The sequence below is a fragment of the Motacilla alba genome, chromosome 1A, assembly GCF_015832195.1.
Source record: "Motacilla alba alba isolate MOTALB_02 chromosome 1A, Motacilla_alba_V1.0_pri, whole genome shotgun sequence".
Taxonomy (NCBI): Eukaryota; Metazoa; Chordata; class Aves; order Passeriformes; family Motacillidae; genus Motacilla; species Motacilla alba.
The window spans coordinates 66,006,767-66,032,486 of NC_052031.1; the positions used below are offsets into that span (position 1 = coordinate 66,006,767).

At 46.8% G+C, this 25,720-nt stretch overlaps 1 protein-coding gene and 1 long non-coding RNA gene across 5 annotated transcripts in view; one reads left to right on the top strand and one right to left on the bottom strand.

Moving 5' to 3' along the window:
- The window catches only part of IQSEC3 (IQ motif and Sec7 domain ArfGEF 3), a 101,183-nt gene that overhangs the window by 67,812 nt on the left and 7,651 nt on the right, over positions 1-25,720 (top strand). For 2 of the 4 annotated variants that reach the window (XM_038155612.1, XM_038155613.1), the window contains exons 4-14: positions 1,004-2,082; positions 6,239-6,400; positions 15,694-15,816; positions 16,449-16,615; positions 18,706-18,845; positions 19,657-19,782; positions 20,880-20,979; positions 23,096-23,257; positions 23,992-24,084; positions 24,607-24,650; positions 24,734-24,813. In XM_038155612.1, the coding sequence (XP_038011540.1) occupies positions 1,004-2,082; positions 6,239-6,400; positions 15,694-15,816; positions 16,449-16,615; positions 18,706-18,845; positions 19,657-19,782; positions 20,880-20,979; positions 23,096-23,257; positions 23,992-24,084; positions 24,607-24,650; positions 24,734-24,808 (2,271 nt within the window). In that variant the 3' untranslated portion in view covers positions 24,809-24,813. The remainder of the gene's footprint in view (positions 1-1,003; positions 2,083-6,238; positions 6,401-15,693; positions 15,817-16,448; positions 16,616-18,705; positions 18,846-19,656; positions 19,783-20,879; positions 20,980-23,095; positions 23,258-23,991; positions 24,085-24,606; positions 24,651-24,733; positions 24,814-25,720) is intronic. The other 2 variants (XM_038155611.1, XM_038155614.1) reach the window with 1 other exon arrangement.
- LOC119708792 lies at positions 15,749-20,913 on the bottom strand. Its single transcript, XR_005259217.1, has 3 exons — positions 20,797-20,913; positions 17,833-18,005; positions 15,749-15,845 (listed from the first exon to the last, which is right to left on the bottom strand). It is a non-coding gene; the product is annotated as an uncharacterized LOC119708792 (long non-coding RNA).

A 25,720-nucleotide genomic window follows, 5' to 3' on the forward strand; every position in this document is an offset into this window, starting at 1 on the left:
CTGTCCCCCTTGTCCTCTGTCAGTCACTCATTGGAACCAAATCATCTGTCATTCTCCTGGAACTTGTTAGTGAAAACCCAGCTGCAGAGGAAGAGTGGGGGGATTACCAGGAAGTTTAAATTCTAGACTACAGGAACAACCATACATACCTGCTTTGCTGAAGCCAGTTGAGATGGTGTGTCGATGTATTTACATGTGTTTGTCGTTACCAGCTCAAGTAAATCCTCCTTCTACTTTTTTATTATCTTGTCTCAACATTTAAAATTCAGACTTTTTTACCTTTCAAAACTGAGAGTCTTTCTTTTTCTGGGTATTTTTCTTTTCATTGTTGGCTGACACCTGAAAAACTCAGATATAAAAAAGGAAGACACTTTGGGATTCACAGTACTTTTTAAAAGACACAACTCAGAACAAACCCAGCCTCCACTAACTTATATGGAAGTTTATGTTTCTCGCTGACTGCTAGATCAAGCCAGCATTCTCTGCATTTAAAAATGAAATTTTCTTCCCTTCTTCTGAATAATTTCTCCTTTTGCTGAGAGTACTTCCTAAGGTTGCTAAGGAGGGGAGAAGCATTAGTAACACTTTGAGACAAGCAATAATGCTTGACATTACTAGAGCACCACTGAGCAGGAAGACATATTGCTGGAACATTGTATTTGCAGTGATGAACTTGCCCTAAAGGCCCTCAGAAGTGAGTCTGCAAGGGAAGGGCACCTGCAGGCTCCAGCTTTTATGACTGGCGCTCTAGGAAGAGGCAGGATCCCATTACAGCTGTGAGGAAGCTCATGGTGCTGATGATTTAGCCAGTCATGACCAAATGGGAACTGTTGAAATTTCAACTTCTGTTGAAATCAGGGGCATGGCATTGCAGGGAAAAATTCATTCAGTGTCAGAAGCTCTTTTGACAGTCATTGAAGACTAATCGGTGTAGAAAGTGGGGCAATAAGAAGCCATCAGGAGCAATTAGCAAAAACTAACGTATCTGTTCTCTGTTTTTCAGATCGAAATGCTAGAACACAAATACGGCGGCCACCTGGTGTCTCGCAGGGCAGCTTGTACCATCCAGACCGCCTTCCGGCAGTACCAGCTCAGCAAGAACTTCGAGAAGATCCGCAACTCCCTGCTGGAGAGCCGCATGCCGCGCCGCATCTCCCTGAGGAAAGTCCGCGTCCAGAACTCGGACAGCTTCTCCGCGGAGAAAGCCCTGGTGGAGGGGTACAACTTTGTGGGCATCCCACTGGTGAGGTCCCCGTCCTTGCCAGCCACTATCAGTGGGGCACTAACTGAGCTGGAGGACTCCTTCACAGAACAAGTTCAGTCCCTGGCGAAATCCATCGATGATGCCCTCAGCACCTGGAGCCTGAAGACCATGTGCTCTCTGCAGGATGGGGGCTCGTACCAGATCAGGGAGACCTTCAGCGCTAGCTCCATGCAGCCAAACCAAGACTTAGAGGCTGAGCTACAGGATCAGGAGAAGGAGGAAGGTCTCCTGCCAGATACTCTACCCAAGAGCAGCAGCACTCTCATGATGGCTTTTCGAGATGTCACAGTTCAGATCGACAACAAGAACATCTCTGTCTCATCATCTACCTCGGTGTCTATGGCAAACTGTCTCAGCAGCAACGACCAGGCTGGGCTCTCTCCAGCTACTAAGGCTGAAGAAAGCCCAGGAGAAGGGGAAGGAGAAGCCAGTGAACTACAGTCTGCCCCAGAGAGCTTACCTGAGAACAGCCTCGCTTCCACCGAGGTGGATGTCAGTACTAATGGCACAGGGGACAGCAGTGTTGAGCCAGATCAGATGGCAGTGCAGAAGCTCCAGTTTGATGCGAGCAATGAGGCAGGACAAAGCAAAGGCTTGGAGTCTGAGAATGCAGACAACTCAGAGCAGCTGAGCAGCAGCAGCACCTCCACTTCAGCCAAGTCAGCTTCTGAGGTGTCCTCAAAAGAAGCCCTGCAGGCCATGATCCTCAGTCTCCCGAGGTACCACTGCGAGAACCCAGCCAGCTGCAAGTCCCCCACACTTTCCACAGACACCATGAGGAAACGCCTGTACCGCATTGGACTGAACCTCTTTAATATGTAAGTGACTCTTCCTCTATTTCCCAGCCAGTGTCATGCCTCACAGGAACAGATGATGGCAAGCTCTTGGTCTAGATCCATCTCCAGGGAAGTTTGTTCATATTCAAGGGCAGGACCATCTGGGTATGCAGTGCCCAACACAGGTTGGCTTCCAAGAAGCTCTTTCCCTAAATTCTCCCAAGTACTGTCCTTCTCTTCTGCCTAAGAGAGGAACAAGCCCATGAGTAGTGCCCATGCTCTCACAATTCACTGAACCTTCAGTTCCAGTTGCTGTCCATTTGGCATCCACCAGCTGAGCCTGTGATCACTCTGCTCCACTCTGTTGCAAAGGAACAAACATAGTTAGGACTGTAAACCCAGCCCTGGTTACTTAACATGGGGCAATTCCAAGTAAAGAGAGAGGGAGACAGAGGTAGAGCTGAGCTTAGCTAGCCCAGTATGAGTTGTAATGATTAAATTGTATCTCTGGCCATTATTTTCCTTCAGATACTTGGGTAGGTTTTCACCTGACAGACCAGGTTTAGTCACCTGTCTCTCACATATCTGAGTTTGATATCCTATGAGAAGGCTGTAGGTGTGAAAGCAAAAGCAGAGCAGAGGTCACCATCAGAAGAGGTTAACTCACAGGGTCACACGTGGATAGGCAGAAAGGAACTGAGCTCCCTTAAGATTTAGATTTGCTCATTGTCTTTTGATGAGACTTTCCTCATCTGAGCAAGCCACGAGAAGTACTGGGTTTTGTTTTATCATCACACTCTCATATCTCTGTCTTTGTTTCCATTTGAGTCCCCTAATAATGAGGATGTAATGTACCCATACTAGGAGAACGTTTTTCCACACCTCAGCGTGGGCATTTTAGTCAAAGCAAGGACTGATCATTATGCAGTCCTAGGCAGAAGTTTTCACAGACAAAGGGGCAATGCACAGGATTTATACATGTGTACCATGCAGGCTGTAGACTATGGGAGGCAGGGACAAGGAAGAGAGATTTTTAGGGTTGGTCTCAGAGTATACCCAGAAGGGAAGTGATGTTAGGTGAGACAGATTTGGGACTCTTACAGAACTGAGAGGGACGTATTTCCAGTTCTGAGTACAGGTTGGAGGACAGGAGTGAGGAAAACAACTTGTCAGCTCTAGGGAATGATGTGTTTCTTCAATCTCTGAGCAGTATCTAGGGGACATGTGGCTCCCCTTGTGGCTTCTTATCCAAGGGGCTGGGAGGACCATTAAGCTTTCTGCAGTTATTTGGTTGTTGCTTTCCCTGTCTATTTCCAGGAAGAAGCCATTTGACTCTTGTGGGGTTTGGGATGTGGGCACTGATCCGTAGGCCATGGAGCTGAGGCTGTGTGTGCATGTGCACACATCCTTTTTCCTGGCTTTCCCTGGAGCAGGAGCTGAAAACCTGCAGCTTCTAGTGAGAACTGCCACAGTCTCTCCGGCCTTGCCTTGCATTTCTGGAAGGTAGTGCTCTGGCTTGGAGCAGGCCTCTGGAAACGCATCGATGCAGTGGCACTTTCCCCATCCCTGCCGCACGGTGAGGGGGTGCAATCCCTGGAATGGCGAGTGCTTCATTATGCAGCACTGCTGTGATAGCTCAGTGTGTGTGGGCAGCTGGCTGCGTGGGCAGAGGGAAAGACAGCAGGACGTGAGGAATCCCGCAGCATTTGCTGGCTCTGCCTAACACCCCTGCAGCACCAAAAATGAATAGCAGGGACCGGGCTCAGGAGAGAGAGGAGTAGAGTTGTCTGCTGCACCTCTGAGTAAAAGCTTCATGCTGCACTACGTGGGATACATCTGCAGGTGTTCAGTGGCAGAGATGCTGTATTGCTATCAGGATTTTGTGCAGAACAAATTGAATCCTGGGAAAAACTGATGAAAGGCTGCTGTTAGTAAAAGAATTTTTGAGTTATAGTCTAGGCAGTGCTGGAGGGCTGTCACAGCTCTACTGTTTTATCCTGCATCCTTTGATGGCATTGTGTGTACCATCTCTACTGAAACCTGCACATCCACGCTAGTGTGTGCATTTTTTTCTGGCCATAATAAACTCTCAGCTCCTCTGGAGTGGATCCAAAGTCAGTCCAGTGACTTTGGAGTCACACAGGTGTAACTGAGTTCATCCTTGTGTTGTGAATGCCATACTGTCCCTTGCCAAATATCAAAGTGTGCAGGTGGATGTGCATTTTATGAATCTCTGATGCTTAGTTTGACTTGTGTCCCAACCATATCACCTTTGCACTTAGCAGGGAACTTTACCTGTAGTCTTCAGTGGTGAACCAGTAGGTCTGTGATAATAAAGAAGGTGTACTGTTGCTTTTCCCAGAAGAAGGCCTGGGGTTTTCAGTATCAGATCTTGCTCCTCTCCTATTTATAAATTTAATGGGCTGATTGTTCTTGCAGCCCTCTCCCCAGCAATGCCACACTGCCCAGGATATTTTCTTTTGACATTACAGAGTAAGCAGAACTATTTCAAGCCCATCTACTTTTTACAGGCCCCTGTAAGAAGCAGGCCATTCTGCTGGATGCAGCTCCCCTTATAGCTAGACATATGTTGCTCACCCACGTACTTCACCACCTGACAATGTCACAGTCTGTGCCTGTGCATATCATGCATTCACGTGCTCTGAAATCTCATCCTATGCTTTCCTCACCCCAGGAAACAGCCTGAGCAAACTCACTCCTTGAGCCTTGACAAAGAATTTGGATTAATGATGGAAGTATGACATCATTTAATGAAGTCACCCTCTTACCTCTCTCCACTCACCAGCACAGAGAACCAAAGAAATGTGGCTATCCTCCTGCCATTGCAGTGATTCACCTCAGCACAGTGCATCAGGACAGAGGCCCTTCAGTGGGGCAGACTGAAATACAGGAGGAAAACTTCCTGCACAATGCACACGTACTCTTTGTTCTTGTCTGCGTTGTGAGACAGGCACCACATAGGCTCACAGCCACTCCCACACACACAGGGGCTTATCAACCAGGACAGAAAGATGGGGACAGATGTTTTATCAGGGCCTCTGGCAATAGAACCAGGGCTAATGCTGTTGAACTGAAGGAGGACCAGTTTAGATTAGATGGAAGGAAGAAGATTTTTACAATGCAGGTGGTGAAACACTGGCACAGGTTGCCCAGAGAGGTGGTTGGATACCTCATTCCTGGAGATATACAATATCAGGTTGGAGTGTTCTCTGAGCAACTTTATCTAGTTGAAAATGTCCCCACTCACTGCAGGAGGGTTGGAGTAGATGGCCTTTAAAGGTCACTCCCAACCCAAACCACTCTGCTTGTGTGAGAGCTGTGTGTGCAGGCACAGACACTGGCACATTAAGAAGCAGAAAATCACTCCCACAGCCAGGCAATCAGGCCCACTCAGCACCAGGCCTGTTCTCAGAGAGATGCTCACAGCCACAGAGGGAGAAAAGCCCTCTGTCTGGGAGCTGCACACTGCTCCCTCCCTTCTTCTGACAAAGCATTCTCTGGGTGCCTTCTCTCACACACAAAGATTTCTGCCTGAGGGCGTGAGTCAATAGAAAAGGGAAGAAAATCACAGCTCAGGGTGGGGGAAGTGGAGGAGAGATAAACAAATCTGAGTATGGGATTTCTGTTCAGACAGCCAACATCAAGCTCAGGTGAGGAAGGTAAAAAAGTATCGCTCTGCAATGAGTGTTGAAAATCTATGAAAAACAAAATTATTTGTTTAACAGAAAAAGTGCCCACTTTTGGTTATCCCCTTGGAGCCATGAGACTCATTTGCCCATAGACCATGGCAGCAATGTCTCCTAAGTTTCCTCACAGAGGGAAGACCCTCTGACTCTGGAGCAGATGGATGGCAGAATAGTCACTAATGAGGCATGGCACCATGCAGTAGGATTCATTGTGGCAGTGGGATGCCACTTGTGATTACCAGGTGACAGCAGATGCTGCAAATGACACAGCAGGTCCTATGACATCTTTCTGTCCTCAGCAGCAGCTAGGGGGGCACACAGCAAGTCACTTTTCCTCACCCCAACCAGTCCCGTTGCTGACACACCGTGAACGCCTACGAGCCCAGGCACACACCAAGGGCTGCATTGATGCAAGCCATGGGGTGAGCCAGAGGCAACGATGCCTCCAAGAGCTCATGCAAACTCACCATGTCTCTGTCCTTCCCTTCCAGAAACCCAGACAAAGGGATCCAGTTCCTGATCTCCCGAGGCTTCATCCCAGACACCCCCATTGGGGTGGCACACTTTCTGCTGCAGCGGAAGGGCCTCAGCCGCCAGATGATTGGGGAATTCCTGGGCAACAGCAAGAAGCAGTTCAACAGGGATGTTCTGGAGTAAGTGTGGAAATCTCTTCCTCTCCTCCCTCCACTCTAAAGGAGTTGCCAGCCCACTCTGCCCCTGACTGCACCAGCAAGCACTCCAGACCCCCTTGCCCCCATTCTTCAGGAGCTCCACCATTTCCAGTACCTATCTGGCATCCCTCAACACATTTCCCAGCTATGTGTGTCACCCTTCATATCATCAGTTCTTTAATTTCATTCCTTCCTCAGCAGGCCTGCGGTCACCTAGCAGGAGCTCAGCACTGTCAGGTGCTAGAACAAGTGATGCTGGCAGGTGTGGGGGCTGGCAAACTCTTTGGTTGAGGTCTCATCCCATCCATATAAAGGACCTCTGATGCCTTCTGGGAAGTACTAAGAGAGGCAGAGGAGGAAAAATATCTGCTTCTTGCTGTGAGACCAGCAGGGAGAAGTGAATGCTGGCTACGTACTCAGTTCTGTTTCTGTCCAAGTTGGAAATTGATGGTCCTTTAAGTTTGTCCAACTGCATTATGAGGATAATTACAAGGTCCTGTTTGTGATGATGAGGAGGTCTACATATGAAAACATGCTACTAAGGGCTCGTCATTGCCACAGCAGAACCATGGAGCACTGAGGAACATCCCCCACCAATATCTCCAATAAGCTGAGCTACCCCTTTTCAGAACAAAATTTGAGGTTCCCTTCCTGCTTCTATTCAGTGGCTGCCTTTGTTGGATTGTTACCTTCAGTTCTCTCACCGTGACCCTCTCCTGGTCACAAGCCATGCATCTCTCAACCTGCACATCTCTCCTCTTTCAAGTCTAGTTCAGTCAGAGACCCATTTCAAGGCATGACCAGCACTCAGCTGTGTCTTCTTTTATTATGCAGAAGCACAACTCTTAGTGAGAGCTGCTTTTTCATTGGGCAGGAAGTCCTTTGCACTCGGTCCTTTGTTACACTCTCCCATACTCCAAAATGTTCTCTGTTTCCCTTGAATTTTGCAATGGTTTCTCTTGAGCCAAACCATAAAGAAACTCCAAATCCCATCCACATACCACTTCTACTCCAGAGAAAGACTGGAGGATGCCATAGTTCAAGAGCCAAATCTAGGCCTAAATTTTAAAATTAATTCCAGCTGCAATTGCTGTTTCTTATTGCTGCAGGTACCCACCTGACCTTTGAGCCATCTCTTTTTTTAATATACTCTAGAAGTATTGATTTGTCCAGCAACAATGCACATGTGCTGTCCAGCCTCTTCACACTGAGAACTACAATTAAAAGTAATTGCCTCTTTTTCTCCAGTAAGCATTGTGTGGCCTGCTTCCCCTCACAGATAATCTGCTCAAGTCCAAACCCTGTCTCTGCACACACAGGGAAATATTGCAACAACAAGAGGCTGACACTTCCTTGTAATCATAAATTCGGCATCATGCCTGCAAATGACCATGTTCCTCTGCCTCACATGGGACTACAAACTCAGGGTCAGCAGCTCCTGGGAGCAGTGCCTATTGCAAAGCCTGGTGTCAGCCTCCCGGCCCCAGAGCCCAGGGATTGGGCTGGGGTTGCCTGTCCTGTTTCTGCATGAGGCATGGGGGCCATTGGAGCAGGTGGCCCTACTCCATCATGCTCATTACTCGAAGTTTCCACTGCCCCTCTCATGGTAACACTCCAGATATTCAGTGCAGGAGTGACCCTGCCCATCCTATTAACATCTGTAGAAAACAAGGATCAAAGATGGGGACCGGGATATTGAGGCTGCGTGTACATGGATACATCTTGGGCAGGGACTGTGTGTACTTGAGCATGTATCAAAAACTGGGTCTGAGTTCAGGGTTCAAACCTGTGTCTGATCTTGCCAGGCAACAGATGATATGCTTGCACTGACAATCTGTGCTGCCATCCCCTTTTCACAATTCGTCTTCCACAAAGGCAAAGATAAAAGTAGACTTAAAATATATGTAGAATATTCTAAAACAGGAAGGAAGACATGCACATTCTGCTGGTTGTAGCTGTGCCATTTGAAGGTACTTTCTTCCTGTGCCAGTTCTGAGCTTGGGGGTATGCTTGAGCATAGTTGGTGGGTTTTGCAAGCAAATTTTTCATCTACTGCTCGTGAGAGCTGGATGGGCAATGGCTGCATATCCAGCAGTGTGCCATGCATGGAAATAAGGCATTGAAAGCAGAAATCATGGCCCAGAATTAAAATCCTGGGTATTTTTCCTGTCCATGCTGCAGGAAGAAGAGGGCTGGCAGTGTAGTGTAGTGTGCTGGCATTTCCAGTGCACTGTATCTCAAGGGCTGGTCACAACTTAAGAGCTGTTTCTATGGGAGCAAGACACAGATCAAAGACCTTTTGGCATTTTAGAACTGTCTGGTTCTCATTCCCCATCCACCTCCCATCAAACTGGCTCAGGAGCACTGACACAGGTTGGTACAATAGACTCTGCAAGGGCTGTCTTGCTGTCCCCACATCCACCCACGCTCAGTAACGTTAAGGTACATGGTATTCTCTGGAGAGCATGCAGCAGACAGGAGAGCTCATGCAGCAGCTTTTGCACGATTTGCCCAATACCACAGTCATTTTTGTGGATCAAATGGGCAGAAGAAGAACAGGCACTTAGTCCTGCTGAGGTCAAATGCCCAGGCAGGGTGGCCATGAATAGGCAGTAGAGCTTGGACAGGCTCTGATCACCTGCAGTGAGGAAGCCTGTATGCAGGCAGAGATATCTGTGCTCTTTCACATCCCAAACCTGACCCTGGAGCCTCCTCTACCTCCCAAAAGCAATTTCAATAATTGATGCTACTTGCTGTGTTAGCTTAGCTTTTGCTTGATGTGAAAACTTACGTTGCAATTGTGTATTGTAAGCAATGTTTTCTATTGCATCCAGGTTGAATTAACTCAGCTGCATGAATTAATAATAGCACAGCTTTTAAAACATCTGCAAAAGTGTCAGCCTCCCTTGTGCATTGGGAGGCAGGGCAGAGCTGCCCAGGTTACAAACTCCAGACTCAGCTGTAATGTCCAGACGTAAGTCTGTACTCTGCAGAGTTCTCTTGGCTTCTGCAGATTTTGGAGCTGTGCTGGCTGACAGAGAAGCCTGTTCCTGCTGTCAAACAGCAGAGCTCTGGAGTGCAGAGTGGCATTTGGCACTGTGAAGATGGTCCCACTTTACTGCCACCAGTGATTGTAAAACTCCAGAGAAGTGCTATGCTGGTTGCAAAGCCTTTTATGTAAAAGGGCAGGGGCTTAGGTGAGGTAAGCATTTTATGAGGGTTGAGCATTTTTGGTGTGCTATTTTGCCTTCCCACACCTTCATGGCCAGCACTTAAATGCCCTGAAATTATAAACTCCCTTCCATCTTCCTGCTCTTATCTTTCAACCTTTAACTGATTTTCTTGGAACTGAAAAAAGGTGTCTGGATAATTCACAAGTAGTTCTACGTGCCAGCCAGAGGAACAACAGAGAGAGCAGGAGATTTTCAACAGTTTCTGACTATAATTGACACACATGCATTGATAACACTGAACCACTCAGGTCTGTCTCTTTAGGAAGATGCAGTATGTAATTTTCTTGTATAGAAAAAACTTCAGTCTTTAAAACTAGCATTTATCTCACTTGTTGTTGGCCACCACCAAGTTTAGTGTCTTCTAGAAATTTATGAATTCCTTTTGTCAGTGGAGAGACACGGGGCCCTCAAGAGTGTTGTTTTTCTCAGTGTGCTAGTTTAGTCTGGATGTCCAGCTTTTAGGCATTTTGTGTTGCAGGGCATAAATCCCACTTGTAACCTATTTTAAGCATCTCACAAAATAACCATTCACTGTGATCAGCATCCAGAAGAATCTAAGAAGATCCAGTAAGATCCAAGAATCTCCTTCTACAGGCTGTCCAGCAGCCAGTGAGAGGGAGTCACTGGAGACCTGCCCCAGGGTTTCACTGTCCACCAGTCCAGGGAGTACAGCTGGAGAGAGGTAGCCTGGCCCATTAAAGGACCTGTGTGGTACTGAGCAGTTTTAATCAAATCTATTTGTCAAGTACTGCACAAAAAATAATTCTGTAGCTTTGAAAAAGTTAGGCCCAAGGCATTAACACATAGTTTTAATATAAGACACGTCATCATTCTTGCATCCTTTCTTCATTCTACATTTCTTTGTTGCTTTTGTTCTCCTTTCTTCATACTTTCCTTCACTTTAGTCCATTCTTCCTCTCCACCTGTTCCTGACTCAGGAATTACTTCCATTCATAGTTCATTCATGAACAAGATAATGTGAGTGATTTCATGAATGGAGTCAGCTGTGCTGGTACTGGATGGTTTGTGTTCAGCTTGTGGGATTTGGAAGTGCAGATGTGGCTGTCCTGGTGCACTTGCTGTCAGAGGAGGAATGGGCAGAGATTCCAGCAGAGGAGGCATTGTGCTGAGTCGGGGTCTGGTTGGTGTTAGGAGTGGAAGCTGCTGTTGGAGACATTCTCCCTGGGGTTGAGCAGGTCTCCTGTCTGTCAAGCCTGTGTTGTCTTGTCTTTCTGTCGTGGAAAGTCAGGGAGAGGAAAGCTGCTCTCAGTACGTGCAGAGCTGGGAGCCCAGCAAAGGGACTGCCTCTCAGAGAAGAATTGGGTTCCTCTTGGACAGACAGAATGGACTTGTCAGGTTAGCCCAAACTAACCTTCTTTCCTCTTCTTACTGAGGATGCTACAGAGGATCAGTAGGGGACTTTCATCACAGGAGGGTTTGAGCAGGAGCAATAGATAAGGATGTGATGGAAACAGGACAGAGGGAACAACGTGTTAGGCAGTTCTGATCTCCAGCTGCAAGCAGGGCTGTAGCACACACCAAATGTCAGAACAGCCTTCCCATGCCAGGCCTGTACAGGCTGAATGTGCAGCTTGAGTCTGCCTATCCCCAGGGAAACTCAGGAAGGAGTAGATTCCCAAGTAAGTAGCCGTGCGAGCAACCAGCAACCATGGGAGGGTGAGCAGGCTTGAAGCCCAGGGGAAATCAGACAATACACCAATCCTGTAGCACTCTCCAGAAAGGGAAGATGAGTGTGGGCACGGTCTCCATTGTAGAGACTGTCCTTCCCAAGAGGGTGGGGAGGGCAGGACTGGGACACACACCTGTGCCCACTGGTGCATGGAATCGGGGCATCCTGCTAACTTCTCTTTCTGTTCTGCCTGCACATGCAGGGCAGTCTCCTTCCAGGGAGCTGAGCTCTTCCACAATTCACCTAAGTCCTGATTCACCTTCAGAAAGCTTGTAGAATTAGGGAGGCTGAAAAAGGGGATGGTTTTTATTAATATCTTTGTGCCTTGTGATTTTAAACTTTCCACCTGGCTGCCTCCCCCCTTGCTCCCTCCCTGAGTGGAGGCTGCAGGTTCATTACAGATGCTTTTAGTTGCATCCCAGCCCCTGCTGCATTGTCACCTGAGCGGAAAAGCCGGAAAATAGGTCATTTCACTTGGGTGAGCAGATCCCAGCCCCACATGATACAGCTGCTTCCTGTCTTCACTGAACCCTTTTGCCACAGGCTCTTTTGCCATGCTTAGCCCTGTGCTAAATCCTCACTGCTCTTCTGCCATTATGTCCACCCACTTTTATGGGGATCTTTTCCCTGTAGCCTAGGAGGCTACAACAGAGACAACAGCTAAGCATAATAATCCATCTAGGAGCCCACTCTTTGGTCCTGGAACCTGGTGAGGAATTCTCTGCTTGTTGTTGTGAGGTGCCTCAGGGCAGATCAAACTCCTCATGTACACAGGTGGCCCAAGAGTCCTCAACCCCTACCCCCTCGTTCATGAGGCAGGGAGCCAGTGCTTTCCTGCTCACTTCAACAGCATGATCCAAATATCCAAAGTCATATCCTTGCAGATAGTGGGCTAAATGAATCTCTAGATGCACTGTGAGTTCAATTTGTGTGGCTTGTTGCAAGTTCCTGGGCAGGAAGGAGTTGAAACATGAGATTTTATAAGGTGATTACTGTGTCCCTGTATCATCATCTCTCAGGCCTCCTGGTGGTCCTGGAATAGGCATCTCACAGGTGTCCAGTTGTTTGTGGGAAGATGAACTCAGCACTGATTTTGGCATGTGCACATAAGTTTTTGATTTATTCCTTGGATGCAGAGAGCCACCCACTCTCATATCCTTTGTCAGCTTCCATGGTCTCTAGCTTGGAAAGAAAAGGCCTCCTTGGTCTGATTTCACGAAGAAAACTTGTGCTGCACTTCAGGGGATGTCTGACACAGTTACCAGAGTGCATTTGGAAAGATAATGTGAGTCTGTGCAAGAATCTGAAGTCAGGGAAGGCTGCAAAAACTCCAGCTGCCTAGAAGAGGAGGAGAAACATAGCAGACCTATAGTACAAGGCTGTTTGGCTCTTTGAATGGACTTTGCCAAGTCAAATTTGGACACAAAAGTTACAGACAAGTCTGACCCATCTTTTTTTCTGCCTGTATAACAGCAGAAATAGGAGCTTGGTACCTGATGGCTCCTCTAGGAGCTGTTCTTCAGACCTTTGGCACAGGATTTGTCAGATAAATCAAATCCAAGCACAGGCTGACTTTGAATCAAACATTCTTCCTAACCTGTCCTTTCTGCCTGGTCAACTTTTCTCAGTAAGCAGGACAGGGGACACTCTTCTTTGGGCTGAGAGACAAATGGAGGAGACTCCCAGGAGTTAGAATTTACAAAGTAAACCGGCATCAGTCAGTCTGTGAGAGAAACCCTCCTAGGAGAATCTGAGCATAACTCAAGTAGCAATGCCTGTTTGAGTTTGAAAAGAGCTGTGAACAGCTGCCTTGTCCTACTTGTCCTAATGAAGGCTCCATGTATTGAGGGCATCAACTTTATTACTTGAGATTTGTACACAAAGAGAGGGTGTTTTAGGGCAGCCTGTGTGGAGAGGGAAAGAATGATCAGAGGGAAGGAGTAAGCAAAAGATAGATGATTTAATGCTGGTGGACTGGGGCTACTAGGGCGACCTTAGTGGGTGTCCCTGGGGCATGCAAGCACTCAGTGTTCACATGTCTGGAAGCAGACAATAGCAGCAAAATCACCGGGGTCAGTGCTGAGAAACACTTGCACACTGGAAAGGATTAAAAAATAATAGCAAAAGCCCAAGTGCAGAGGTGGTTGCAGCTGTGAACACAATAACAACTAACAAGAGGAAAACTGTTTTTACTATCAACGATAAATTCCAAGAAGCAGAATGCCTTGATGTTAACCCAAGGGACTGAGTATAAGTATAAGAAAAATAAAAAGAAAAAAGAAAAGATACAGTGAAGGAGGTTTTTCTTATTGCCAAGTGTTTCTGCAGTCCACCTCTTGGAGAGATAAAAAAATATTTCATAGAAGATTTCCTATGAGAGCAGTCCCTTTGACTCTCTTTCCTTGCTCCCTATTTGTTTCTGAATTTCGATTATATGGACTTTGTGCAGAGAAAAAGCCCACAGTTCCTAGCTGAGGTTGTAACAAGTCCAACCCCAGAAGATACAGAGCACTTTATGTTCAGTCAGAGCTCTTGGTAAGTTATTCTGCAGCTGTCACCCCAGTTAAATGATGATAACTCCTGAATCAATAAGGCAATGGAGGAATGCAGAGATGTTTCTGATCTCTGTCCCTCACCCATTTGAGGAATTGTGCAACAGATTTTTATTCTAGCAAGGCTGCACGTGGCACTCAACAGCTTAGTTCACAAACCACTTTCCAAAAACCCACAGCAAACTGCAGCCTTAGAAATGACCAACAGACACACCCTCAGTTTATCTCAGAAAGGAAGAAACTGGTAACAGCATATCCCTTTATTAGTAGAGGTTTCTTTGGCAAAATTTCCAGATAATCCTAGGAAACAGAAGGATCCAGAAGAGAGCTAATTCCTTCCTCCTCTTTTTTCCCTATACCACTCCTTATATAGTCCCAGCCAACCTGTCTTGGGGAAAGTTTCCTCCTTAATAACTTTAAATTTGGGATCAGTTTATCCTTTACCACATGACAAAGCAACCCAAACACAATACAAAGAATTAAATAAAGGGGTTAAGGGGCTAATAGAAGTAGCCTCCAAGGTAAAAAGCAGCAGAAAATATGAAGTTCTTGAATTTTTAATGCACTTCTAATGTCAAGGTGGTTCCATTAGCAAATTAGTAACTTTGTATTTAAGGAAGGTTTAAAGAAAATGAGATTTTGGCACCTGTGATTTTCTTCATCTGTCAGACCGAATTTCAGGTTTTAAAATTTATTTTTGGGAATGAATAATGACAAGCAGGAAGGTAAATTGTACATACCAAAGTCAGTGGAAAATAGAGTAATTCGATGTCTGTTAGAATAACTAGTTTTCTAGACAGGAGACATGCAGAACTAAATAAATCTAGACTTCAGCAAAGCTTTTGACATGAGAAATTTTTTGTTGAGAGTGGAAGAGAGAGAAATTAGCAGAGGAATAATAAGCAGGGGAGCAAATTGGCTGATACAGACATTAGTGCCCACATACTCTGCTGAAATGGGAAGCTGGGCCTTAGGGACCTTATGAACAGGGGTTTCTTTTGATTAATGCTTGCAGTAATGACCTGAGCACAAAAGGTAGGAATATGCTAACAGAATGTGCTGAAGCCACATGAGAAAGGTGTTGGCATTACAAGTGACTGAAATATCATGCAGTAAGAACAAGAACAAGGAGATTATTTGACTAATAAAGAGAGCAAGTACTGTAGTGGTAGGTTTTGGGGACTAACAGCAGGGCCTTTCTAAGATGAGAATGCTTTAGCAGGAAATAGGAGAGGCGTCATCCCCTTCTTGGGGTATCTAAATTGGCCATGAATTTCCAGTGGGCAGTGAATCATGCTGAAATGCAAAGTAACACCAGATGAGCAGGTAATGTTGCGTGTTATTTCTGTACAACACCTTCCATTTCCTATTTTCTCAGAGCTGATTCTGGTCTTATTGATATTGATACAGGTGTCTAAATGTCAATATAGATGTCTATATATTTATATAGAGACAGGTAAGTATCAATACATATATATGTACACATACTTCCTCTGTGTATGCACATGTGAATGTATATGCTGTCTATGGTGGGATATGTAGATATGATGGTGTACAAACACACACACACACACATATATATATATAAATAAATATATAGTAAAGCACAAGAATTGCTCACGAGCTGTAGAATGCAGGAATCACTTGAGTGAAGCAGAATCCAGGAAGCCACAGTGATGTCTCAGGGCCCCTCCCATGGCATTTCCCTTGGGGATTGGGCCTCAGTGCCACAGTGGAGCAGCCTGCCTGGTGCCATCCACGGGAGGATGTTCTGATGAAGGCTGTGTCCCCCTCTCACAGCTGTGTGGTGGACGAGATGGACTTCTCAGGCATGGAGCTGGACGAAGCCCTGCGGAAATTCCAGGCCCACATCCGTGTGCAGGGGGAGGCGCAGAAGGTGGAGCGGCTCATCGAGGCTTTCAGGTAAGAGCAGGAGCCCTGCAGCCCCACTGCTGCAACCAGGGGAAGCAGGGAACACAGCACACCCAAGGCAAAAACCAGAATGTCCACAGACTTCCCTTCCAAAGAGGGGGATCATGGAGGGGCTTCTGAAGGATGGAGTCCTCTGTGCCACTGCTGTGTCACAGCTGTGGCCTTGGCAGAGGTTCAGTGGCATGAAGGGTACCAGGGGCCAGAGGGAGGCCAGTCCTGATATGGCTCCAGCAAGGGATTCCCTGTTCATAGGTGACTCACAGGAAGAGAAGCAGAGGTGCTTGCAGGGCTGCTTGATTCTCCCTTGGTGCATCCAGAGGAGAGCTTAGCAAGGCAGGCTGGAGCACACACCTCCTGCATTACTCTTGTGTACTGACACACTCTGAGTAGTCTGCTCCAGCCTCACTTGCTTTTTTCATTCCTGAGGACAAGAAGGCTGAAGTTTCAGTGGCCTACTTCAGCCATTGGTGGGGAAATTTGCCTTCAGAGGGCAGTGGGTTCCTTCTCTTATGTGTGAGAGGTGGAGTGAAAGGAATGTGATCTGCTTGTGGTAAAGCCATTGCCAAGCTGGAGCAGAGGGCTCCCGTGTTCCATGCTAAGTGTGTGCATCCCTCCTGCTGCAGCCAGAGGTACTGCATGTGTAACCCAGATGTGGTCCAGCAGTTTCACAACCCGGACACCATCTTCATCTTGGCCTTTGCAATCATCCTCCTCAACACAGACATGTACAGCCCCAACATCAAGCCCGACAGAAAGATGATGCTGGAGGACTTCATTCGCAATCTGAGAGGTGAGGGTTCTGCCTTGATTTTTCTTTTTTTGCCCTTTTGCTTTTCTAAATTCTGCCTTGGTGAAGGCAAGAGAAACCTAGTGGAACTGCTTTTCCCCAGGTCTTCTGCTCCTTGCCTGTGAGCCAGACATGGAAGGCCCTTTGAGATGCCTTCTAGGGTGCTGGGGAAGGGAAATTCTAATTAACTTTGTTTTCTGCAGAAAGCTGTCCAGCCTTCTCAGAAACCAACCATTTTCCTTTGAGAGATGGCTTCATCTTTCAAGATATCTCATTGCTTGGAAACAGTCCATTTATTACATTTTCCTATTGTTGAGCTCCATCCTTCTTAGACCCTGCTGGGTTGTGCTAAACGTGCCTGCTTTGAATATATGAACACATTTTCCTTTTATTCAGGCTAAATCTTCCCCTTCTTAATTGCCTGCAATTACTTATAGTAACTGTAGGCGTGACAGAGTTCATGCATACATTATTTCTTTGCAATTTCTGATACATCAGTTCCCCAAATCAATTTTCCTCTATTTTCAAGGTCAGTCTTTTCCATCCTGGTAATATGTTGTTAAAAGCACTTTTTCAGATGTGGTCACAACATTCTCATATATAGAGCTACCGCCTTGCTCTTATTTTCAGATCTACTAACTCAGCTCAGTATTGTTTGGCCTTTTTGACATCATGTCTAGACAAATTATTGTCTAATTTCCCAGCCATATTCATTCCTAGGTCATCCTAGGTCAGCCATTTTCCAAGTTTCTCTCATAGCACATCTGCAATTCATATAAAGCTCCCTCAAAGTTTTTCCAGCATAAATTCCTGTCTTTTCTAAAGATTTTGCATTTTTCTGGGTTCCTTTGACTTGTTTCTTTGTCCTGATTGCTGTTCAGAAAGTGTCATCTGAGCCTCCCACGCCTTCCACAATTTGTCACTTGGTTCAGACTGCTATAATGTGACACTGAGGCCCTCTTTCAAGTTAATTCCACAGATACTGAATGGGTCTGCTACCTGCCATCACCCTCTTTAGTATTACAATTGACAGCACTAACAAAAGAGGGGGGTTATTTTAATGTTAACTTAGAGTTGCCTTAAAAACTGTCAGTTCACACCACAATGACTTAAATCAGCATGAAGATCACTCACCTCCAGTGTGCAACACACCCCACTCATTAGAGCAAGTGAATGTCACCCCATCACAGACAAGCAGAGACGCTTCAATCCAGACTCACCTGCAGGCCAATGCCCAGGCCAGCAGCTCCAGCAGCCTTGGGAAATGTTGGAAATGTTGTTTGGGATACATTTGCAAGGATGTAGGTACGGGAGCAGGACATCTCAATGCCTTTCCATTTCTCAGCAGGTCCTCACCTGCATCACTCAGGATAGTACAGCTCAGACCAGGGAGCTGGAGGGAATGCAGAGAAAATCAATATAAAATGACTAGAGGAATTCAGTTTGGAGGAAGGACTGGAAACTTGGTTTTCAGTGTTTGGCTCAAGGAAGGGTGAAAAAAACCTTTTCTGCCAGGCTCTGAAGGGTCAGACAGCAAAATCTGGAGAATTATCTAAGGAGATGTAAAAGAGGAAAGGGGCAGGGTCAAGGCAGAGATACCACAAACAGAATAGCAGGAAAGCATTATTCCTAGGAGACAACACAGAAGGAAAATGGTGGGGGTCACCGAGCAGACAAGGAGAGATGATGCTTGCATTGGCAGGAAGAGCTGCTGAATCCCATCATAGGCCTTCTCCACATCTAGCACTTCTGATGATACAAAATCAATGCAGGGGTTACTGCTGAGTGGCCCAAGATAAATGAATGTGAAATTATGGCTATAAAACCTTAGGGAACATATGGAAAGGAGCCACCATGCAGAGCAATGGAATAATGAAATCAACTGCATTGGCCTTAGAGATGTCAGTCTCTCCTGCTTGTGCCTTAGATGCATTAGAGAAACAAAGGAGACAGCCTAAAGTGGAGTATTGCTATTCCCCTTCACTTCCCAGCACTGCACAGTGCAGAGGCAGTAGTGACCAGCGAGGGACCACTGGTTCTTCCCTTTTCTTTTCTCTCTGGCTGGCCTGCCCAACATTTTCTGTGTTTGGCAGGGGTGGACGACGGTGCTGACATCCCTCGGGAGCTGGTGGTGGGGATCTATGAGAGGATCCAGCAGAAAGAGCTAAAATCTAATGAGGACCATGTAACTTATGTCACCAAAGTGGAGAAGTCCATAGTTGGAATGAAAACGGTGAGCACCCATAACCCTCTGGCACCCACTCAGCCCCTCTGTCCCCCACCTCTATCCCTGCCCTCTTTTCTCTGCTTTTCCTCTATGCCTTTCTTCTCTTATGTAATACTTTCCTTGCTTGTCTCTACAAATGTACTCCTTTTTCTCCAAACTCTTTATTTCCTGCTATCTCATTCCTTCCTAATTTTGAGGGATCTCCTTGGCCAGAGTTTACAGTATCTAGTGCTGTAATTGTTTGCCCATGAATTTTACTGCAGGTCCTGGCTGGCTCAACTGATGGGTCTGCAGTGTATCAAACTTTCAGGCCTTTTAAGGGTGTAGGAAGTAAAAGGCAAAGTGATAGAAAACAATGTCATCTGTCTGTCTCTAATGAGTACCCCAAAAATTGCTGGGGTTAAGAGATCCCCAAAGTACAGACACCTTCTTTGGCAGTAACCAATCTATAGTGCAAGCACATACATACTGTTTATCCAAAATAAAGCAAAATGATTTCTCAAAGCCCAGGAAACCTGCAGATGTCCAGTGGGGTGAGAGAGGATGAGCAGTGACCCAACGATTGGAAGCCAGAGATAGGATGTGTGAGTAAGAAGGTTGCATTTATTCTGCCCTCTGATTTACCTGGATCACAAAGGCTTTCTCTGTTACTGCACCAGCAGGAAAATTGATGGCAAGGAGCGGTGCTGAGGAGGTGATTTGTCTGGGCAGAGTGGGTAAAATTCTGTCACTGGGCAGGGCTGTGCAGTCTGAGCGTGGGGGAGACCCACAGTGGGCCCTCCTTGAAGCCCTGCATGTCCCTGTGTGCTCCCTGCAGGTGCTGTCGGTGCCCCACCGCCGGCTGGTGTGCTGCAGCCGCCTCTTCGAGGTGACCGATGTCAACAAAGTGCAGAAGCAGGCAGCTCACCAAAGGGAAGTGTTCCTCTTCAATGACCTGCTGGTGGTGAGTGTGCTTTGGCAATCAGGCACTGCAGTAATAAAACCTGCCCTGGTTTCTGTAAGGAAATCTGCAACCAGTCCACGACATCCATTTTCCCTCTGTTCTAAGGACAGCTCCCAGTTCATCAACATTGTAAGACACAGCTCTGGACCCTTCACCGTTAAAAACCTACTAAATCTAGAGCTTCAGTCAACCCTTGAAAAAACAAACTGTCACATCTCACAGCCATCCAAGCAATGTTATTGCTCTCTCTCATGCCTTTGCCAGCAGGGAGGTTCATTTCATGAAAGGGAGGTTCATTTCTTTGTCTATTTGTACCACAGTACACAGAGCCCTCTCACGCCCTTTAAATCTTTCCTGCCAGACACTTTAAAATCACTGCCTTCTAACATGGAAAAGGCTGTAGCAGACTAGATAGTGCCTCTCAGACCCCCAAATGTGCAGAGTATTTTTGAAAGTGTCCTGCCCCAGCAATGGGATTAAAGTACAGGAGAGCAGAGTTACACTGAGACTGGAAGGAGGCCAAACAAAATGGAAGTTTGCTGAATTTAATGGCAAAGTAAAACTGTGGTGGCAGCAGATGCAAGGCTAAACCCAAACCCTTTTGTAGAAGGAGGGGATAAGAGAGCTTTACCCAGCTATTCCTCTGCAGCCATTGGCACAGTTATTAACCTGGGGAGAAGGTCTGCTCCCTGCTATCCCTCTACTCCATGGGATAAACCAGATCCATAAGAACTAGTGCTGAGGTACGAGGGCAGCCCAGCATTCTCATAGCTCTTGTTCCCAGCTCTAAGGTATTTATGACAGGCTTCCCTTTGCCTTTTGATCTGTTCCTTGGTGAAGAGAATTACCCTTTCAAAGGCAAAATGTGGTGATCAAGAACCTCTGGGAGAGAGCAGAGTGGGCCCAGGGCGATACCTGCAGGATTCCAGAAGTGTTATTACAAGTGCAGCATTCCAGGCAGCTCTCCTGCAAAGATCCAGTCATTCAGCAAACATTGCTCCCATGTACACTTACCAGAGCTTTTTTGCTTTGAGCAGTTTGCATCATTCCTGCCTCACTGTTCCCCAGCACCAATGATGGTTCTCTCCCTCCAACAGATCCTCAAGCTTTGCCCGAAGAAGAAAAGCTCCTCAACATACACATTCTGCAAGTCAGTCGGCCTGCTAGGGATGCAGTTCCATCTCTTTGAGAATGAGTGTAAGTCCACTGCTCCTGGGTTTCCTGGAGGGGTTTGGCAGGGAAAAGGAGAAGGAGGGAGGGGGCTGTGTGAGTTTGCATTAGGAGAGAGACTCTGTCAGAGTTAGTGGAGGAAAGAGAAAGTGGAGAAAGAGAAAGAGAAGTGGAAGAGAAAAAACTGAGGCTTGTGCCAAAGAGATCATGCCTTAGGTACACTGTGATGAGAAGAAGCTCCTGGTACCTCTCCTAGGTCTGAGCATCTGCAGAAGGGCCTCATTGAAGGATCTGGCTTGTTATGGTGGCAGGGACAACACCAGTGGTGAAGACTGGGGGAAACAAGCCCATATACATCCCCCTGAGCTCCCAGAAGCCAGCTGTTGGTGCAGAATCTTGTTGACAGAACTGCTGCTGCCAGCTTTAGCCCCTGTGAAAACATCATGCCCAAGGTCACAACCCCCACTGCTGCCTTTGATGCTGACACCTCCCTGCACAGTGCCATGCTGTGCTGAGAGCTTCCCAAGGCAGAGGCAGAGCCCTTGGAACAGTACCCACCAAAGCATGGCAGGAGGCCAGCCCTAGTCAGCCTGACCTTGATGGTCTGGGAATAGAGCCATGATGTGTCGTGACTGGGGCTGGTTGTGCCATGCAGGAGTTCCAGAAACAGGCAGGCTTCCTGCTGGCACAGGAACAGGGGCAGCACAGCAGCCCCAGGCAAGCATGGCTGATGCCCGTGGGATCAGGGGCACAATCCCCTGGGATCACCATGCTCTCCATTGTGAGCACGTGGAGAACATGCTGCAAGGAAGGCAAAATGTAGCAGCACTGTGGCTATAGTAAGTTTTTTCTATCCCTGCTCTACTCTACTGGTAGCATGAGTCACTCTCCCAACACCCTACTCTGCAGCATGCAGAGGCTCCCACATCCCTGTGAACTATAGGGCATTCATACCTGAGCATCCCCAGGAGGCACCATCAGAGCTGGAATCAGCTTTCAGGGGTAGCATAACCATCCTGGGAGTGCCCAAATCTTCTGGCAAAGGTGCCCTGTTGTGCATCCCCTGCAGAGACAGTAAAGCAAATGTCACAAAGATCTTGTGACCTGAACAGATGACAGACACAGGGCAGGAAAAGAGCTTGGCATGCAAAGAGGGGGAGCAGAGGGCTGGCTGAAAATAACAGGTTAGGCCTTGGCTTGTTTGGGAAAGACTGATAAAGGAAGGCTAATAAAGGAAGGCTGCCCCCATGGAAGGCAGGCAGATGTAGGAGCACTGGAGGAGAAGTGAAAGCAGGACAGGGGAAGACAGAAATTAAATTTAGAGGAATGTGAAAAGAAAGGAGGAAAGGGATTGAAACCACCAGCAATCGAGCAAATGACAGAAGAAGTCTAGTCAAAAGTGTGGCAAGTTCTCTGCATTCTTGTGTTCTCCTGATTCTGTTGGCTGAATCTCCAGTCATCACCTCCCTCCACACAAACCTGACGTTAAAACAAAAGGCCTTTTGCTGTTTATTTTCACTCTCTGGGCATGGCCTTTCATTTACATTCCTGTGTGTTTTGCCTGTGAGGAGCACTAAGCAGAGGCCTACAAATGCACATCTTTCCCTTTACCATTCTCTCTGCAGAGTGCAATGAGGTCCCCACCTGCACTGTGCCAGCACCCCTCCTGTGTTCTCTGATGGTGAAAGGAGAGACTGGGGACAAGTCCTGCCACTGTGGATGCAATGGCTCTGGCCCCAGAAGACAACTCTCCTGCTGCATCTCCCACAGGAGAAAAAGTGTCATTGGCCTCATAAACACTGTTTACTCTTCCACAGATTGAGAAAGGCTTTACAGTCTTGCCTCTGTTCCCAGGTTCCTAGGCCCAGTGCTGCACTAAAAGTAACTACGAGCTAGAGTTCTCTGGTTTTGGCAGCACTGTGGTGCTGGTGACACTTGCCTTGCTGCAGCAGCTTGGTCCTTCTGTTCTCTTGGAGGGCTGCAGTGCTGCAGGTTCCCACAGTTGGCAGTGTGACAAACTCTGGGTGTGCAATTCCATTGGACTTGTGCTAAAAACCCTCTGTCCTTCAGATGTACCCAAACAACCAACTATCCATCAAGAATGCCTAACACCTCTTTATTTTGTTGGCACATCTTTTTTCAGATTACCCGCATGGCATTACACTGGTGACTCCAGTTTCAGGCTCAGAGAAAAAACAGGTACTACACTTCTGTGCTCTGGGTGCTGAGGAAATGCAGAAGTTTGTGGAAGACCTGAAAGAGTCAATAGCAGAAGTGACAGAACTGGAACAGATACGAATTGAATGTAAGGGTCTGTCATACAATTCACCCTCCATCACTCTGCATGGGACTACAAGGCAAAGGGTTAAAGAAGTCTTCTTCAGGAAGAGGGGCAAAGAGGATGAGCAGCACAAGTCTGCACAGGATGTTCCTGGGTTCACTGATAGGATGAAAAAGCACTCTGGGACCACCAACCAGCAGGAGAAATGGAAGGACTTACCTACTTACAATGCTTATTAGACAGGGAGTGTGATACAGCAGCCTGGAATAGGGAAGCTTAGACTGTCACACCCAGAAGATTCTCTTCTGTCCCATACTCCTTTGACTATGCAAATATGATCTGCAAATAGCTGGGATAGATCTCATACCTTTAACAGAGTTGTCCTGAGTGCAAGCAGTCTGTCACTCCATGGCCTTAGACAGACAAGATGTCCATGTAGCCTTCAATGGCCTTTCCATGTACAGACTGATGAGCCAAAGTAGCTCAGCTGCAGTGGTCCCCACCTGTGCAGCACTAGCCAACCCTGTATAAATCTAGCTCATATGTAGAAGGTCCTACAGAGATACCCAAGTTTCTTCACATATCAAATCCTCTCCAGTTTCTATTTTTTCTTGGCTGTTCCTCTCTCCCTTCTTGACACTCACTTGTAATTTCCTTGCATTAATTCTCCTTGCTGACTTCCCATTTTGTTCCTTCAATATGCTGGTGGCCTTCCCTGCATCCCTCCCCTCATTTATTTCCATCTGTCTGTTTTGCAGGGGAACTGGAGAAGCAGCAAGGGACGAAGACTCTCTCCTTAAGGACCAATGGAGCCCAGATGGAGCTGCAGTCTAAGCAAGGCTCTCCAACAGGTAAGAGGGCACCCAGCACCCAACTTTTTTTGGTCTAGAAGTGCTGCCTTTGCAAATGTGTTCTCACTGGTTCCCGTGAGTAATAACTGCATTATTACTGCAATAATAATAATAGCTGCAAAAAGAATATCTGCAAATAGAAATATTTGCAGATAATAACTGCAATAAGAAATAACTGCAAAAAGAAATATTCAGTTTTGTGTCCTTTAGCCTTGGCCAAATAGTGGAAATATGAGAGCATATACATTCTTCAAATACCCTAGAAAAACCCTTGAAGTGTCATTACCCAGTCTGTAATACCTGGTAAAGAGCTGCTACTGAGAGAGCACGGGTAACTCCTGAAGAACCTGGCCTAATTTTCTTCCCTTAACTGATAAAACCCCACTAAGCAGCTAACAGGTTGCAAGAGAGTCTGGATTGGCCTTGCACCTCTCCCTTTAACTCTCCAGTCCACAGTATGAGGGTCAGCTCTTGACTAGAGGGGCAGATCTCATGAGTGAGATATTTTGTTTTATTTCAAAGGCAAGAAGGATTTGGGGGAGAAGGTCTCGGACAGCACAGTGGAGGTAAGTAGAGTGCAGAGCAGCTGAGGTAAGTAATTCTCTCTCACTTCAGCACTTCTCACATTCTCTGTTGTTTCTTTTCTCAGGTTTTAATCAATGCCTCCCCAGCCAGACTGACAATTTTACCAATTTCCAGAGATACAATTAAAAGTTACTGCTAGGACGGGTAATACAACTTTCAAATCCAAACTAAACTTCAAAGCATTTTCAATCCGTTTCTATAACTGTAACATCCTTCATGGACCAAGCTCCCAAACGCTGTAGACTAACCCACCCCACTGCTTCTGGGGAGACTGAAAACCCCTCTAAGGACTTCCCTGACATGCTAACTCCATGCAGCATCACATGCAAACTCCCCACAGCCCAGCTTTCCTGCACTATCTCTGCAGCTCTGTCTCTCCATCCCCCTGAAGGGGATTAAGCATGGCCTTTGTACACCAGAATTTCCTTAGAGCTTCACCTTCCTAGGTAGGGAGCTTGGCTGTCCTGTGTGCATCTATCTTTGCAGGAATGTCTAGTATCCAGTGGGTTGCCTGTTTTCTTCACATATACCCATACTCTCACTGCCTGTGAGGAAACAGGAAAATGCAATCTTCACACTGAAAAATCTTATCAACTACTTCCTTCTTTCTCTCTGAAATATCTCCATTGTCCTGAACCTTCCCTTTTCCAGAGTAGTTCTTTTCCCTCTTGTCAACATATATTTACTGAAATAATTAAATCTTCTCTGTGGGGAGTAGGTGCTGCTTCTTTTCCCTGGAGAGCACCCTATTTCTCTGCAAACACTCCCTTCCTGGGAAAGGTGCCTCTGCCAGCCAGTTTCCTATTCCTGTTGGGAGAAGCGTCTCCCTGTGTAGAACAGCTTCCATTTATCCTAATGCCATTGGCACTTCATGGCCCAGCAACCAGCTTTTCCTGCGGGACGTTCCAACACCTGAATAAATATTGACACAATATTGTGTCCTGCTGTGCGGTGAGTCTGAGCAACCTCCATGTCTGGACAGGGACAGACAGCTCATCCTTGTTCCAGCGTGGTGGGGAGCCTGGTCACTTCACAGCTTCTCCTTCCAGTT